This window comes from Coregonus clupeaformis, chromosome 40, assembly GCF_020615455.1.
Source record: "Coregonus clupeaformis isolate EN_2021a chromosome 40, ASM2061545v1, whole genome shotgun sequence".
Classification (NCBI taxonomy): domain Eukaryota; kingdom Metazoa; phylum Chordata; class Actinopteri; order Salmoniformes; family Salmonidae; genus Coregonus; species Coregonus clupeaformis.
Window position 1 is genome coordinate 22,012,467 of NC_059231.1, and position 17,099 is coordinate 22,029,565.

The 17,099-nt window shown below is 42.1% G+C and overlaps 1 protein-coding gene across 2 annotated transcripts; it reads right to left on the reverse strand.

Moving 5' to 3' along the window:
- Positions 1-587: 587 nt before the first annotated feature.
- Positions 588-10,251, reverse strand: LOC121572825 (V-set domain-containing T-cell activation inhibitor 1-like). Of its 2 annotated transcripts, none has more exons than XM_041884855.2 (5): positions 10,132-10,251; positions 9,889-9,953; positions 2,522-2,896; positions 2,170-2,424; positions 588-1,038 (listed from the first exon to the last, which is right to left on the reverse strand). In XM_041884855.2, the coding sequence occupies exons 1-5, from the start codon at positions 10,161-10,163 to the stop codon at positions 956-958; spliced, it is 810 nt and encodes a 269-aa protein (XP_041740789.1). In that variant the 5' UTR covers positions 10,164-10,251; the 3' UTR covers positions 588-955. The 2 variants fall into 2 exon arrangements, with proteins under 2 accessions (XP_041740789.1, XP_041740788.1); XM_041884854.2 differs by having other exon boundaries at positions 588-1,083.
- Positions 10,252-17,099: the final 6,848 nt, after the last annotated feature.

Here is a 17,099-nt window from a genome sequence, read left to right on the forward strand (position 1 = left end):
ATTGAGGAATGGGCCAAAATACCAGCAACAGTGTGTGAAAACCTTGTGAAGACTTACAGAAAACGTTTGACCTGTGTCATTGCCAACAAAGGGTATATAACAAAGTATTGAGAAACTTTTGTTATTGACCAAATACTTATTTTCCACCATAATTTGCAAATAAATTCATTAAAAATCCTACAATGTGATTTTCTGGATTTTTTTTCTCATTTTGTCTGTCATAGTTGACGTGTACCTATGATGAAAATTACAGGCCTCTCTCATCTTTTTAAGTGGGAGAACTTGCACAATTGGTGGCTGACTAAATACTTTTTTCCCCCACTGTACCACGGCTAAGGGCTGTATCCAGGCACTCCACATTGCGTCGTGTATAAGAACTGCCCTTAGCCGTGGTACATTGGCCATATACCACACCCCTCGGGCCTTATTGCTTAAATGAACTGACCTGAAGCAGAGGATGTCCCAGGACCCTCAACTCAGCAGACAGAATACCTTCAGTCCCCATCTACTGGTTTGAAAGATTGCATGGCCCATGTAGGCTTTCACAGAATGAACTTCAACAAGCACCAGCCTTAAACTATTTCAAATAATTGATACATTTTATTGAAAAAAAAAAAAGAACATATAGTCCTATGGATTCACATTTTACACTGATAGCCCAGTAGACTGATTGCCACAGTGAATCCCATAGAAACAAAACATAGTTTATTACGTAGGCTTATTATAGTATTACCTTATGTAACTATAATTTCACCACTTCACCACTGGATAACCTATAGCCACACACACACACATACACAGTTTGTCACCACTTGTTAATCCAACACAAAGTCCATCAAACTCCAGGCAGCCCAATGCTAGTGGATAGTCAACAGACCAGTTCACTTCACCACAGACAGTACTTTTAGTAATCTTGCCTGTAGGCTATGAAGAGTAGTTATTGTGCATGTGTTCATCAGGTTAGTTGGTAGATCCAGAGAAAGACACTGGCTGTAGCTGCTTGGAAGTGCCATTGGGGTTGTAGTATGGGCGGTGCAGCTGCAGTAGGGAAGGAGAAGAAAGTCATCGCTGATATCTCTGTATCTGTAATAAAAAGGAAAGATGCTGACTATACAGTATGCACACTGCCACAAGCAGCGTTGGGGAGTACATGTAATCTGATTACAAAAGAACTGTAACTGTAATCAATTACGTTACCAGCAAAAATATTGTAATCAGATTACAGATCCTTTTGAAAAACTAGATGATTACTTCATGGATTACTTTTCAATCTAGATGATTACTTCTTGGATTACTTTAACATTTGGGAAGGATGTTTGTGAAAAAAATAAACTTTCTGTTTTCTCAATGACATTCAATTCAGCATTGAAAAAAGGTGTATGTTTACATTTTTTCCACTTGAGTGAGTTTGACCACAAGTCAGAGACCACTATTATGACACACCAAATGCGTTTGTTGGATCCTTTTTGTTTTCTTCTAATGCCTCTTAAGGGGAAAGAAATCCAAAAGTAATTGAAAGTAATCGATTACGTTTGGGTAATCCAAACGTTATGTTACTGATTACAATTCGACAGGTAACTAGTAACTGGCCGTGACCGAATACCCATACTAGCGACAAAATAATGTTTTATAGTTTGTGAAATTTAGAAAATAGTGCTCCGAATGCATAATCTGATGCACGATTGTGTTGACCCCCGCCATTTCTTCATTTTGGTACAGTGCGTCAATTTATCTGACGCACTGTTGTCAAACACGTGAGTCGGAAAAGATGAGTGAATTTCACTAAATCAAATTCGGACACGTCCCCTGTAACGGATTACATTTAGAAAGTAACCTACCCAACCCTGGCCACCAGTTACTTTATTTGTCACTTTATTTTTTGTTTAGCTGTCCTGGTTGGCCAGGTTGTCATGGTGATATAGACTGAAGAGACTGTAGGGTTAAATGCCACATCAATTGTCACTTTATTTTTTGTTTAGCTGTCATGGTTGGCCAGGTTGTCATGGTGACACAGACTGAAGAGGATGTAGGTGTCCTCACCTGAGGGAGTGACTTCACTTGTGTAAATGTTTTTAAACTGGGAGAGAGTCGTCTAGCATGCACTTCTCATCCAGGTATTTGTTCAGTATAAAATACTATTTTCTTTGCCCTGAAAGGTGTTTACTGGACCTTTGACTGTTGCCTGGGAGACAGCCTTCACCAGATGGTTTTGGATGATGCAGGTGTAGCTGTCGTACAATGTAATTTGCTGAAGGGAGCTGATGAATCGTGTTATCCCGGCAGAGTTGTTGAAAAAGCTAGTTTCACTCTCGTTTAGGACGTTGTCATTGACATCCAACCAGATGACATTTGGTTTTGGGAACCATCTCTCTGCCTCTGCCGTCAGGGTAGTGTTTACCGACTTCAATTTGGGGGCTGAGAAAGCTGAAATGAAGCATATTTTCAGAGTAAGCTACCTTGTGTGTAGTTCTACAAATATTAATTGTGAAATATTGACAATGCCTAAGAGTTTGCTTCTTACCTGCAGCTCTGAGGTTAACACTGGCAGTCCCCGAGCCACTAGGGGCGTTCACACTGCAGTAGTACACCCCCTCATCTTTCACTTTCACGTTCCTCAGCAACAGAGAGGCATTGCCTCCACCTATGGCGTCTGAGAACAGCTGGGTTCTATCTTTAAACTGGGGGTTCTGATCCGTCAGCTGGACTGCTCCTTTATCGTAATTGTACACCACCTCGCTTAGTCCCTTCTTCCATGTGATTGACACCTGACTGGTCAATTCCCCGCTCTTAGTTGAAGTCTTGAACTTGCAGCTCAGGATAACATCCTCCCCCAGGTTCCCGATGGGCCACTTGTTATTGCTATCCACGGTGCCCTGGGAACCCCTGAAACTCTGACCTAGAGGACAGCACACAGCAAAACAGAACACAACATACAGGAGGTTTGATTAACACAGAGATACTGTGTGCAGTACATAGAGACTATTGTTACCCACATACACTGGTACACATACACACACACAGAGACAGGTACGCACGCACTCTCACATATGCTCAAATACACGTTACATGTTAATAGAGACATGACATGGATATTGACAATGATGATGACACAAGTGAGTACACAGTATATGGGTTTTTCTATAAACTAGCGTACCAGTGAGCATTTCTTGTAGTAGACAACTGTTTGGAGCTGTTACAAAGTCATTAAAAATAATTTCCTTTTTTTTTCTTCATGTGAATACATTAAGATATAAAGGGGGAACATAGATACATTCAATATAATTCACGAGTTGAATCAAATCCTGTTTAAACCCTTTCTCATGCTTGTAGGCTTCACAGATTTGGCAAAAGTCGTGTGACAAAACTACCTTTCTTTCCTTACATTTATGATACTGTTGTTTGTTGTTATATCATATAGTAAGCATTTAACAATTGAAATACACATTGACCTTGATCCTGTGAAATTCCTGGATATTGCTGTCTGGCTCTTTTTTTGTATGGACATCTCGGGAAGTGTACTGTAACCTCGTAACATTTCGTACCTCCCTAATTTATGGTGTGAAGACAGTTTTCATGGGCACACATATCCAATATAATGTACAGTGGGGAGAACAATTATTTGATACACTGCCGATTTTGCAGGTTTTCCTACTTACAAAGCATGTAGAGGTCTGTAATTTTTATCATAGGTACACTCGAACTGTGAGAGACGGAATCTAAAACAAAAATCCAGAAAATCACATTGTATGATTTTTAAGTAATTAATATGCATTTTATTGCATGACATAAGTATTTGATACATCAGAAAAGCAGGACTTAATATTTGGTACAGAAACCTTTGTTTGCAATTACAGAGATCATACGTTTCCTGTAGGTCTTGACCAGGTTTGCACACACTGCAGCAGGAATTTTGGCCCACTCCTCCATACAGACCTTCTCCAGATCCTTCAGGTTTCGGGGCTGTCGCTGGGCAATACGGACTTTCAGCTCCCTCCAAAGATTTTCTATTGGGTTCAGGTCTGGAGACTGGCTAGGCCACTCCAGGACCTTGAGATGCTTCTTACGGAGCCACTCCTTAGTTGCCCTGGCTGTGTGTTTCAGGTCGTTGTCATGCTGGAAGACCCAGCCACGACCCATCTTCAAAGCTCTTACTGAGGGAAGGAGGTTGTTGGCCAATATCTCGCGATACATGGCCCCATCCATCCTCCCCTCAATACGGTGCAGTCGTCCTGTCCCCTTTGCAGAAAAGCATCCCCAAAGAATGATGTTTCCACCTCCATGCTTCACGGTTGGGATGGTGTTCTTGGGGTTGTACTCATCCTTCTTCTTCCTCCAAACACGGCGAGTGGAGTTTAGACCAAAAAGCTATCTTTTTGTCTCATCAGACCACATTACCTTCTCCCATTCCTCCTCTGGATCATCCAGATGGTCATTGGCAAACTTCAGACGGGCCTGGACATGCGCTGGCTTGAGCAGGGGGACCTTGCGTGCGCTGCAGGATTTTAATCCATGACGGCGTAGTGTGTTCCTAATGGTTTTCTTTGAGACTGTGGTCCCAGTTCTCTTCAGGTCATTGACCAGGTCCTGCCGTGTAGTTCTGGGCTGATCCCTCACCTTCCTCATGATCATTGATGCCCCACGAGGTGAGATCTTGCATGGAGCCCCAGACCGAGGATGATTGACCGTCATCTTGAACTTCTTCCATTTTCTAATAATTGCGCCAACAGTTGTTGCCTTCTCACCAAGCTGCTTGCCTATTGTCTTGTAGCCCATCCCAGCCTTGTGCAGATCTACAATTTTATCCCTGATGTCTTTACACAGCTCTCTGGTCTTGGCCATTGTGGAGAGGTTGGAGTCTGTTTGATTGAGTGTGTGGACAGGTGTCTTTTATACAGGTAACAAGTTCAAACAGGTGCAGTTAATACAGGTAATGAGTGGAGAACAGGAGGGCTTCTTAAAGAAAAACTAACAGGTCTGTGAGAGCCGGAATTCTTACTGGTTGGTAGGTGATCAAATACTTATGTCATGCAATAAAATGCAAATTAATTACTTAAAAATCATACAATGTGATTTTCTGGATTTTTGTTTTAGATTCCGTCTCTCACAGTTGAAGTGTACCTATGATAAAAATTACAGACCTCTACATGCTTTGTAAGTAGGAAAACCTGCAAAATCGGCAGTGTATCAAATACTTGTTCTCCCCACTGTATGTGATTGCAAAATCCAATGTTTCAAACAGAGAGTAACTTTAATATGATTAATAAAACAAAAATGTATACTGTTATTAAGAGGGTTCTTCAATAATTATACATAATAGTTATTTGATACACGTTTGATGCCTAGCTGTTTAGTTATGTGGGGACATTATCAAACAACATCAGCTGATGCAGGAAATAATTTTGCTTCCATCTGTCAATTTTCAGATTTTGGGATATTTTGCAACTATAACTTCCATACTTTAATAAAATGTACAAATAAATCGGCAATAATGTATATAAATACTTGATTTGTATCATTTTATCCCAACTCCGTCAACTACACCTACCAAAAATATCGTTCTTGTTAGCACGTTTCATGTAGAACTTCAACCGCTATTTTTAAAACTCTCCATGTTGAATCATATATCATTCAAAAGCTTGTTATCCAGAGCATATTGTTAGCTAGTCCATACATGGCTATATCCTTTGTAGGCGTAGCGCTTCGTGCTAAAAGATTAGTAATTCCCTGACATCCGATTGGGTACTGGCATTTAAAGGCCCTTTCCGGCAACCTGATTGGTTATAATACCTCACGTGCCTCGCAGCACTTCCTTGTTTGAAAATATCTCCCGCGAAGAATCCATGTAAAAAGACAAAATTAGAAAATCTCGAAGAATGTACCTACAGTATGTGAATAAAAATAGGCGATTTCAGTTAGCCAATGCGAGAAAAGCAGTGAATGAAAGAAAAAATTAGCCAGATCAGCCGATCGAGGCAGTGGCAGTACAGGTAGAGGAGGAAAAGGAGGTAGCCGGCAGCAACTCAAATTAGTTGAGATGAAGATGACAGCATGCAGCGATCAACCAGACAGCCAACAGTGGCTTTTAATCCACATGTCACAAATAAACCAACGTGTACATGATTTGATTTGCCCTAAGTGTCTAAACACTGGACTGAAAATCACCATAGACCCCACCAACCAGGGATTCTGTAATTTTGTCATGATAGAATGTGCACACTGTGAAGGTGATCGTGACGCATTTAGGAGGCGTGTTTACACTTCTTCCAGGATGCAGGAGTGATCCAGGGGAGATGTGGCATTTTATATAAATGTGAGGATGGTTCTTCTAGCCCACGAACTTAGACTTGGTTATGCAGCTCTAAAGAAATTAAGCAAAGTCCTAGGGATTCCTTCCTTGCGTCTCATCTCATATCATATCAGAGACATGACAGGAGAGTGACAGGTAAATAAAAAGGGAGAGTAGCCCATTATTGTCAGGTGACTTGCTGTGTATAAATAATATTTATTTCCTTGCTCCAGCAAATGTATTCAAAGTGAATAAAACAGAGTGATAGGAAAACATAACTGTACAATGAGACTGTCACATAGGCCTACAGTGTCATAGGGCTGTAGCCTACTGTGATTACTGAGACATTTGCTTTACATAAAGTAAATACATGCTGATATGCTAATATTTGCATAGGGTAACATGCAGATATTTAGTCCTGCAGTTATGACTGTAATGTCGACAGACATAATAAGTACTTTAGTTGCAGAGATTCAGAGAGGGCTACAGTCAATGGAGAGTGCTGCAAAACTAATTAGAAGAGCATACGCAGATATAGACCCAGACATAGCAGAGTTGCTGAAGGAGTATGAGGATGCCATCATAGACATTCATGTATCCTTTAACGGCACTTGGCACAAAAGAGGATTCACTTCCAACTATGGGATAGGTGTGTGCATTGGTGCTGGTACCAGCGTGCCTTAGAAAATGGTGAAAATCCAACCAGTCACAAAAACCATGGACGCCATACATTTTTTAATGGAGAGGTTGCACAGAAAATGCTACCTGTATATCATAGGATGTCAAATGAATGTCTGAACACTGTACTATGGTCGCGATGCTCCAAAACTGTATTCGTGGGCAAAAACCGCATTGACGCAGCAGCCAGTATGGCAGTAGCCACGTTCAATGAGGGAGCCACTGCTATATCAAATGTGATGGACAAATTGTGGCTTGACAGCACTTTGGTGACACTGGAAGCAATCAGAGAGGAGTTGTGAGAGCTGATGCTGTTTCAACGTAGTGTGCCAAGCGTAGGCGCAGGTCCCATGACCCGTCAAGAAAGTAAAGCGGCACCAGCAACAACTCAAAGAGGGCGGTACATATTTGGCAGGCATAGCTGATTAATGTTCTGCACATTTCAACAGCCGTACAAAATCCTTGTATGTGTCAAACTGAGCAAAGTGATATGAGAATTTTCCCAAAACTGCATATTTGCACAACAGACCAGTATTCAAAGCATATGCTCTATTGCTTGAAACAAATGTATTAGACGTGCTATCTTTATCGGCCATTTTCTCAAAATGACATGTTCCCCGTGCGCCAATTCATTTTTCTCAGTCTTCAACTGACGTACATTCACATTATTCCACACACAGGTTTTTACCGAGGCTTTTTCGATATCTTGTGTCGTTTTGATTTTAAGTGTAATTTTATCTGTACATATATGCAAAATATGCATCCGTCATACATGTGAAGTGTTTTTTTAATAATTCCATGAAATGACAATATTTTTATAAACTGATCTGTAAAAGTCTGACCATTGAGTGTCTTAACACAATAAAATAAAAAATAAAAATTCTGCCTTGAAGCAATGTGTTGAAAAACGGATTCACGTGATATGCAAATTAGCACATATTTAAGGAGGTTTTGCCTCATTTGCATATTTTAATTGTAAATTAAATAAAACTTGTAATACAATAATATCTTGTATTTATGTATACTTTCAACTGGTAAAGTGTCAGTCTGATGCGAGTAAAGGGAGAAAAAATCCCTTTTAGCCTGTGTTATTTAAAACCGAACCGACCTCAAAAAGCACTAATTGCTCAGCAGTATTGAGGTAAGATTACGGTCCGTTTGTTTTCTGAATTAAAACGGAGCAATCGGGAACTTGAAAATTGCATATTTATTTGTTTTTGAATAGAAATTGAAAAATAAAAAAGTTGCTTGTTTTTTCGTTTATGCATATAAAACCCCCAAACAACTTGATATTTCGATGTTCAAATGTGGGTGGGGTTAAATGTGGAATGCCTGGCCAAGTGCACAGCCAACACTTCCTGTCCTTTCAAAGTAGGAGGTCACCCTTCTAACTCCATTCTATGAATCTATGAACATATTATCTATTAATTAATTTATTAATAGCTGCCCATACCGTGCCACAGTGCCAAGACAAGGTAAGATTTCTAAATTTCTGCATTAGATTTAGTGTGCATTGACTTATTAATGAACTGCTGTTACTGTAAATAGTTAGCTGACTGATATATCCTAGCTACCTAGCTAACCATTGGTAATCTTATTAAATGATGCTATACAGCCAAAACAACAGTATCCATTGCTAGACTAGAGATCTACCCGAGCTATAGTTAGTCAGTGGTTGCACATCTAACTAACTGTAATGAAACAAATAGTAGACATGTAAATATATCATTTCACTGTTTACAGCAGGTCTCCAGCTACCCAGTGGAACTAAACATCCAACCAATGCCTCAAGTGTCGTGTTGTAGGTCCACCACAGACCCGAAGGGTTCTGGGGTCCTGTCCAGAAACAACCCCTAGCTCCTACCCCTAGACATTTGTGGAGATCTGAGAGAATTGGACAGGTGTAAGCAATACTGCCAAAATTCCACCAAGCCTATCAGAGGGTAAGGTGGAGGTCTCACCATGTCACCACCCATCAATCCCACTCAGATCTCCACAAGTGTCTAGACTCTGGGCAGTAGGGACTAGGGGTGGTTTCTGGACAGGCCATGGGTATTATGGTAGCTCAGTCAGTCAGTCTGGCACTGTCAAAAAAACATTTAATAGCTGTCAAATACTTGCTTCCTCTGTCCTTGGGAGAATCTCAATTGCATTTACCTGATTCGTTGCATCCTCTCTCCTCGTCTCCTTCTCAAAACCCATTGGATGAGAAGGTCAGAGGTCCTTCCCCTCTCACCTTATCCAATGGGTATTGAGAAAGAGGCAAGGAGAGAGGACGTGAGGAATGAAGTAAATGCAATTGAGGTTCTCCCCTTGTTTCATCCATTCCTCACCTCCAACTCAAAGCACATTGGGAGAGAGGAGGGAAGGGTCCTCCCCTCGGGCTCCAATGCACTTTCAAGGAGAGGCAAGGAATGGTGGAAGCAAGAAAGTGATGTCTAGTTTTCACACAAACACACACACACACACAGCTAGAAGAGTTGACTGATTATGATGATTTCATTATTAGTTATTGTCTATGATTTTGTTGACAGAACCCATCGTATTATATTATTGAATTCAATTATTATATAAACTAAAAAAAGATATAGAAATGCTGTTATTTATCTTTTTAATTATTCTGGAATGTTTAGCATGGCTGTAAATTAGAGAGAAGTTGACTAAAGCACCAACAGACCTACTAGGCATGACAAAGAAACATGCAATCTCCATGTTTCATGTGACATTTTGAATGACATGTAGATGTTTTGTTGTTGCTAGGAGTTATGGTCTCATTTTCCCTATATAGACTCTTATTCCTGTAACTACACATGTGAAGCTGCTAGAAATCATTTAAATGTATATCAAACCATTTAGAAATGTTGACCCTGATGTCACACATTGGGCCTTTAATTTATAGAAAGACCCATATGCTCACGACTTACCTGCAAATGACACAGACAAGATGAGGATGATGAGTCCAGCGGCTACGAAGATCATGACTATCATCCTGGAAATGTAGATGAAAACAATCTAGCAAGAACCTTCAAAGTCAATTGAACATCACAATATCCAATATCCAAAGTTCAACTGACTATGCACTTGTTGGTGATAAGAAGGAAAGCTGTTGCTGGCCTTGAATAACAATCACCATATTTTTAGAAAGACACATTGAATAGAGGCCTCACCCCCAGAAGATGATCTGTCCAAGGGAGGCCATGGCTCCTTGGTAGCTGTGTCTTTATTTGCAGGGTTATGATAGTTCCAGCTGCTCCCTTGACCAGAGTCCACATACAGTACCGTATGATGTGTCGTCTACAGCAGCTACATATGAGATTGACAGAAGCTCCACACCCACTGTATGTCATTCTGCAATATCAAACATTGAACTCTTCTTGAGTCAATATTGTCACTGTTAGTTACTAGTTACTTGTCCAAAATTGTAATCAGTAACATAACTTTTGGATTACCCAAACTCAGTAATGTAATCTGATTACTTTCCCCTTAAGAGGCATTAGAAGACAAAATGGATCCATCAAATGCATTTGGTGTGTCATCATAGTGGTGTCTGACTTGTGTTCAGACTTGCTCAGGTGGAACAAACTTAAACTTGCGCATTTTTTCAATGCTGAATTGAATGTCATTGAGAAAACAGAAAGGTGTCATAATGTATTTATTTTTTCTAACATTAATCCAATAAGTAATCATCTAGTTTTTCAAAAGTATCTGTAATCTGATTACCGTATTTTTGCTGGTAACGTAACTGATTACAGTTCGTTTTTTTGTTATCAGATTACATGTAACTGATTACATGCAATCAGTTATTCCCAAACCCTGGATATATGAATACAATTAGACTTACTCTTGAATTCATAGAAGCGTATGCCTTTGACGAATGTCCTTCATCTCCCTTGGTTTGGGCCGGGCAAGTTTTTCCAGGTTGCACTAGTTTAGGCAGCTCTCTCTCATTTCTGCCTGGACATCTCTCCTCCAAGTGTTTCTGGGTCGACCCCTTTTTCTTTCCCCCTGGATGTTCCATTTCAGGGACTTGTAAGGGTGTTGCAGGCCGATCTTCGTACACTCTAAGAAATTAGGGGTTCAACAAGGGTTCTTCTAAGATCCTCAAATCCTCAATTCAATGGCTCAGACACGAGACGTATGTGGCAGGGTCTACAGACAATCACGGACTACAAAAGGAAAACCAGCCACGTCGCCGACACCGACATCTCGCTTCCAGACAAGCTAAACATCTTCTTCGCCCGCTTTGAGGATAACGCAGTGCCACTGACGAGGCCCACTACCAAGGACTGTGGCCTCTCCTTCTCCGTGGCCGACGTGATTAAGACGTTTAAGCATGTTAACCCCCGCAAGGCTGCCGGCCCAGACGGCATCCCTAGCCACGTCCTCAGAGCATGCGCATACCAGCTGGCTGGTGTGTTTATGGACATATTCAGTCTCTCCCTTTCCCAGTCTGCTGTTCCCACATGCTTCAAGATGGCCACCATTGTTCCTGTACCCAAGAAAGCAAAGGTAACTGAACTAAATGACTATCGCCCTGTAGCACTCACCTCTGTCATCATGAAGTGCTTTGAGAGACTAGTCAAGGATCATATCACCTCTACCTTACCTGTCACCCTAGACCCACTTCAATTTGCGTACCGCCCCAATAGATCCACAGACGATGCAATCGCCATCACACTGCACACTGCCCTATCCCATCTGGACAAGAGGAATACCTATGTAAGAATGTTGTTCATTGACTATAGCTCAGCATTCAACACCATAGTACCCTCCAAGCTCATCATCAAGCTCGAGGCCCTGGGTCTGAACCCCGCCCTGTGCAACTGGGTCCTGAACTTCCTGACGGGCCTCTCCCAGGTGGTGAAGGTAGGAAACAACATCTCCACTTCGCTGATCCTCAACACAGGGGCCCCAAAAGGGTGCGTGCTCAGCCCCATCCTGTACTCCCTGTTCACCCATGACTGCATGGCCAAGCATGCCTCCAACTCAATCATCAAGTTTGCAGACGACACAACAGTAGTAGCCTTGATTACCAACAATGACGAGACCGCCTAAAGGGAGGAGGTGAGCGCTCTGGGAGTGTTGTGCCAGGAAAATAGCCTCTCACTCAACATCAACAAAACAAAGGAGATGATCGTGGACTTCAGGAAACAGCAGAGGGTGCACCCCCCCTATCCACATCGACGGGACCGCAGCGGAGAAGGTGGAAAGCTTCAAGTTCCTTGGCGTACACATCACCAACAAACTGAAATGGTCCACCCACGCTGACAGTGTGTTGAAGAAGGCGCAACAGAGCCTCTTCAACCTCAGGAGGCTGAAGAAATTCAGCTTGGCACCTAAAACCCACACAAACTTTTACAGATGCACAATTGAGAGCATCCTGTCGGGCTGTATCACCACCTGGTACGGCAACTGCACCGCCCACAACCGCAGGGCTCTCCAGAGGGTGGTGCGGTCTGCCGAACGCATTATCGGGGGCAAACTACCCGCCCTCCAAGACACATACAGCACCCGATGTCACAGGAAGGCCAAAAAGATCATCAAGGACATCAACCACCCGAGCCACTGCCTGTTCACCCCGCTATCATCCAGAAGGCGAGGTCAGTACAGGTGCATCAAAGCTGGGACCGAGAGAATGAAAAACAGCTTCTATCTCAAGGCCATCAGACTGTTAAATAGCCATCACTAGCACATTAGAGGCTGCTGCTGCCTATTGAAATCACTAGCCACTTTAAGAAATGGAACACTAGTCACTTTAATAATGTTTACATATCTTGCACTACTCATCTCATATGTATATATCTCTACCAAGATGGCGTAGCAGTGCGGTCGTGTATTCTGTAGTGTGCTCGTGTAAATAACCCGTTTTTTAGTTTTTTGTCTTTTTCGTATATATTTCTCAATCTCACTTTTCATCCTTCAACTAAATATACTTTCCTGCAACCCGCCTCACCCAATGTGGAACGGATTCTATTATTTCTTATACCTTTTTATCTCGAACCAGCTGAAACTAGCCAGCTAACTAGCTACCTACTAGCTACTTGCTATTAGCCCCCGTTAGCGGTTTTCACCATTGTCCGTGGCCTGCACTACCTACCAGCCAGCTCTAGCCTGGACAATTATTGGCCAGTCTGCACAGCGCGCTATCGACCCAGAACATATCGGATTTCTGCTGGAATCACTGAATCACTGGACCTTTAACACCGGATCATCGCAACTAGCTAGCTGCAACCGAATGGATGTTGTTGTTGGCTAATCACCACTGTCCCGAAGCTAGCACCAGTTAGCCTTGAGCTAACCTTGAGCCAGGCCCATCTCCCGGCTATCTACCTCTCTGTCAACCGGACGGGACCTCCAAGTGTCGACACGGAGCCCCGCCGATCCATCACGACTGGTCTGCCGACGTAATCGCCTGATGTGGTTTCAACAGGCTTCCCGTTGCGACGACCACGAAGATCCATCTGCTAGCCCCGGCCCGCTAGCACACGCAATCAACAGCCGTGCCTCCTGCTCGCCTGTGCCGTAGCAGCCATCGAACTGCTCCCGGACTCACCTATTGCTGTTCACTGGACCTTATGATCACTCAGCTACACAGCTGATTCCTGCTGGACTGTTCCTTTACACAGTACCCCATCCTGTTTATCTGTCCTGTTTATCTGTTTAGCCTCAGCCCAAACTTTCTTCGCCATTACCAGTTGTTGTCTTAGCTCTCTCGAATAACACCTGTGATTGCTTTATGCCTCTCTCCCATGTCAATATGCCTTGCCTATTGCTGTTTCGGTTAGTTCTTATTATTCAATTTCACTGTAGAGCCCCCAGTCCCGCTCAACCTGCCTCAGATAGCTCCTTTGTCCCACCCCCCACACACGCGGAGACCGGCTCAATCGGTGCCTCCTGTGATGCTATCTCTTTCATTGTTACCCAACGCTTAGGTTTACCTCCACTGTACTCATATCCTTCCATATCCTTGTCTGTACATAATGCCCTGAATCTATCCTACAACGCCCGGAAATCTGCCCCTTTTATTCTCTGTACTCAACGCACTAGAAGACTAGTTCTTAAAGCCTTTAGCCGTATCCTTATTCTACTCTTCCTCTGTTCCTCTGGTGATGTAGAGGTTAACCCAGGCCCTGTAGCCCCCAGTATCACTCCTACTCCCCAGGCGCTATCATTTGTTGACTTCTGTAACCGTAAAAGCCTTGTTTTCTTGCATGCTAACATCAGAAGCCTCCTCCCTAAGTTTGAGTTATTCACTGCGTTAGCACACTCCACCAACCCTGATGTTCTAGCAGTGTCTGAATCCTGGCTTAGGAAGGCCACCAAAAACTCTGAAATGTCCATCCCCAACTACAACATTTTCCATCTAGACAGAACTGCCAAAGGGGGCGGAGTTGCAATCTACTGTAGAGATAGCCTGCAGAGCTCTATCATACTATCCAGGTCTGGACAGTTTGAGCTTCTACTTCTAAAATTCCACCTTTCCAGAAATAAGTCTCTCACTGTTGCCGCTTGCTACAGACCCCCCTCAGCCCCCAGCTGTGCCCTGGACACCATATGTGAATTGATTGCCCCCATCTATCCTCAGAGTTCGTACTGCTTGGTGACCTAAACTGGGATATGCTTAACACCCCGGCCGTCCTACAATCTAAACTAGATGCCCTCAATCTCACACAAATTATCAAGGAACCTACCAGGTACAACCCTAAATCTGTAAACATGGGCACCCTCATAGATATCATCCTGACTAATTTACCCTCTAAATACACCTCTGCTGTCTTCAACCAGGATCTCAGTGATCACTGCCTCATTGCCTGCGTCCGTAATGGGTCCGCGGTCAAACGACCACCCCTCATCACTGTCAAACACTCCCTAAAACACTTCAGCGAGCAGGTCTTTCTAATTGACCTGGCCCGGGTATCCTGGATGGATATTGACCTCATTCCCTCAGTAGAGGATGCCTGGTTGTTCTTTAAAAGTTCTTTCCTCTCATCTTAAATAAGCATGCCCCATTCAAAAAATGGTTCACCCCAGACTTGACTGCCCTTGACCAGCACAAAAACATCCTGTGGCGTACTGCATTAGCATCGAACAGCCCCCGTGATATGCAACTTTGAGATAAGCCAGTTGAGAACAAGTTCTCATTTACAACTGCGACCTGGCCAAGATAAAGCAAAGCAGTGCGATAAAAACAACAACAACACAGAGTTACATATGGAATAAACAAAACGTACAGTCAATAGCACAATAGAAAATCTATATACAGTGTGTGCAAATGTAGTAAGTTATGGAGGTAAGGTAATAAATAGGCCATAGTGCAAAATAATTACAATTTAGTATTAACACTGGAGTGATAGATGTGCAGAAGATGACGTGCAAATAGAGATACTGGGGTGCAAATGAGCAAAATAAATAACAATGTAAATAACAATATAGGGATGAGGTAGTTGGGTGGGCTAATTACAGATGGGCTGTGTACAGGTGCAGTGATCGGTAAACTGCTCTGACAACTGATGCTTAAAGTTAGTGAGGGAGATAAGTGTCTCCAGCTTCAGAGATTTTTGCAGTTCGTTCCAGTCATTTGCAGCAGAGAACTGGAAGGAATGGCGGCCAAAGGTGTTGGCTTTGGGGATGACCAGTGAGATATACCTGCTGAAACGCATACTACGGGTGGGTGTTGTTATGGTGACCAATGAGCTAAAATAAGGCGGAGACTTGCCTAGAAGTGATGTATAGATGACCTGGAGCCAGTGGGTTTGGCACAAACAAATTCCAATGGAAAACACTGTCTGATTTTTGGTTTAGTTGTCATCTAAATGTGTTATTACTGCGCTTTCAACCATTTAAAAGCACAACAAAGTTCAAATGGGAACAAATGTCAGATATTTTGTATTTATACAATTGAATGTGATATCACTGTGCTTCATCTAATAGCACAACCAAATGACCTGGATTGCAATTGAGATTACATTAAAAGTACATAGTGGCAGGTAGCGTAGCGGTTAAGAGCATTGGGCCAGTAACCAAAAGGTAGCTGGTTTGCATCCCCGAGCTGACTAGGTGAAATATCTGTCTGTGCCATTGAGCAAGGCTCTGGATAAGAGCGTCTAAAATGTAAATGTGGTGCAAGTGATCAATGCTGTTCGAGATTCTGCACAGATTATTATAGCAATTGTGAAGATCTCCACAGACCTGCTATCTCTTTCTATGATTACATAAGAACACATTTATAATTACAGTAGGTTAACCTCAGAATGTGGCCATGGATGTGTTACTCATTTTAAAGGTTAATTAAATACTGTTACATTATTCTGAAAGAGAGCCTTAACTTCAGGCTATTTACTGTATTACTAAAGCAATGTTGAATTGTGTTTGGTTGTCAACGCAACTAAATATCAACATTTAAAGGACCGCATCTGCTTGGATAGTTCATCTGAGCCACTGGCTTAATCCTATTCTTTCGCTTGTATTTTTGGTTTAGTTGAAGTAAATCCAACATAACATTTGTTAACTTGTCAACAAGTTAATAGGCTATTTACTGTATTGCAAAAGTGATATTGAATTGTGTTTGGTTGTCAACGAAACCAGATATTAACATTTGAAGGAGATGTATATTTTGTGCAACTGCCTTCCAGTTAATTCCAGTTTGTCTAAAAATTCATAATTGATATGTTGGATTCACATCTCCATCTCAACGAAGAATCAAAGTTAAAGAACAGGACTACATCAAATCAAGATGTCGAATTGCTGTTCTATGTGGGATTAGCGTATCACGTGGACAGAAAAAGAAAAGGTTCCTGGAGTATCCTTTAGGGGTTTTTCAAATTGAAACTGTGGGGGAACCCCTATACGTTTTTTGAAGAACTCCTTTTATTGGATCCCCTTTGAAGATCCTTTTGGGGTAAAATTTTTAACTACCCCCCCCTCTCCTATTATTATTATTAATAATAATAATAATATGCATAACAATAACACAATATTTTAGTTTTAAATAAAAAAAATAAATAAAAAAAATGAGGTAAACTCCCAGCTGAGCCCCAAGCCCAATGGGTATATCCTCTGGCCTGTTGATGTTAATGTGTTGATGTTCTCCGTATCCATAGCCAGAATGATTTTGCAGTGCATGGTGATTGAACAG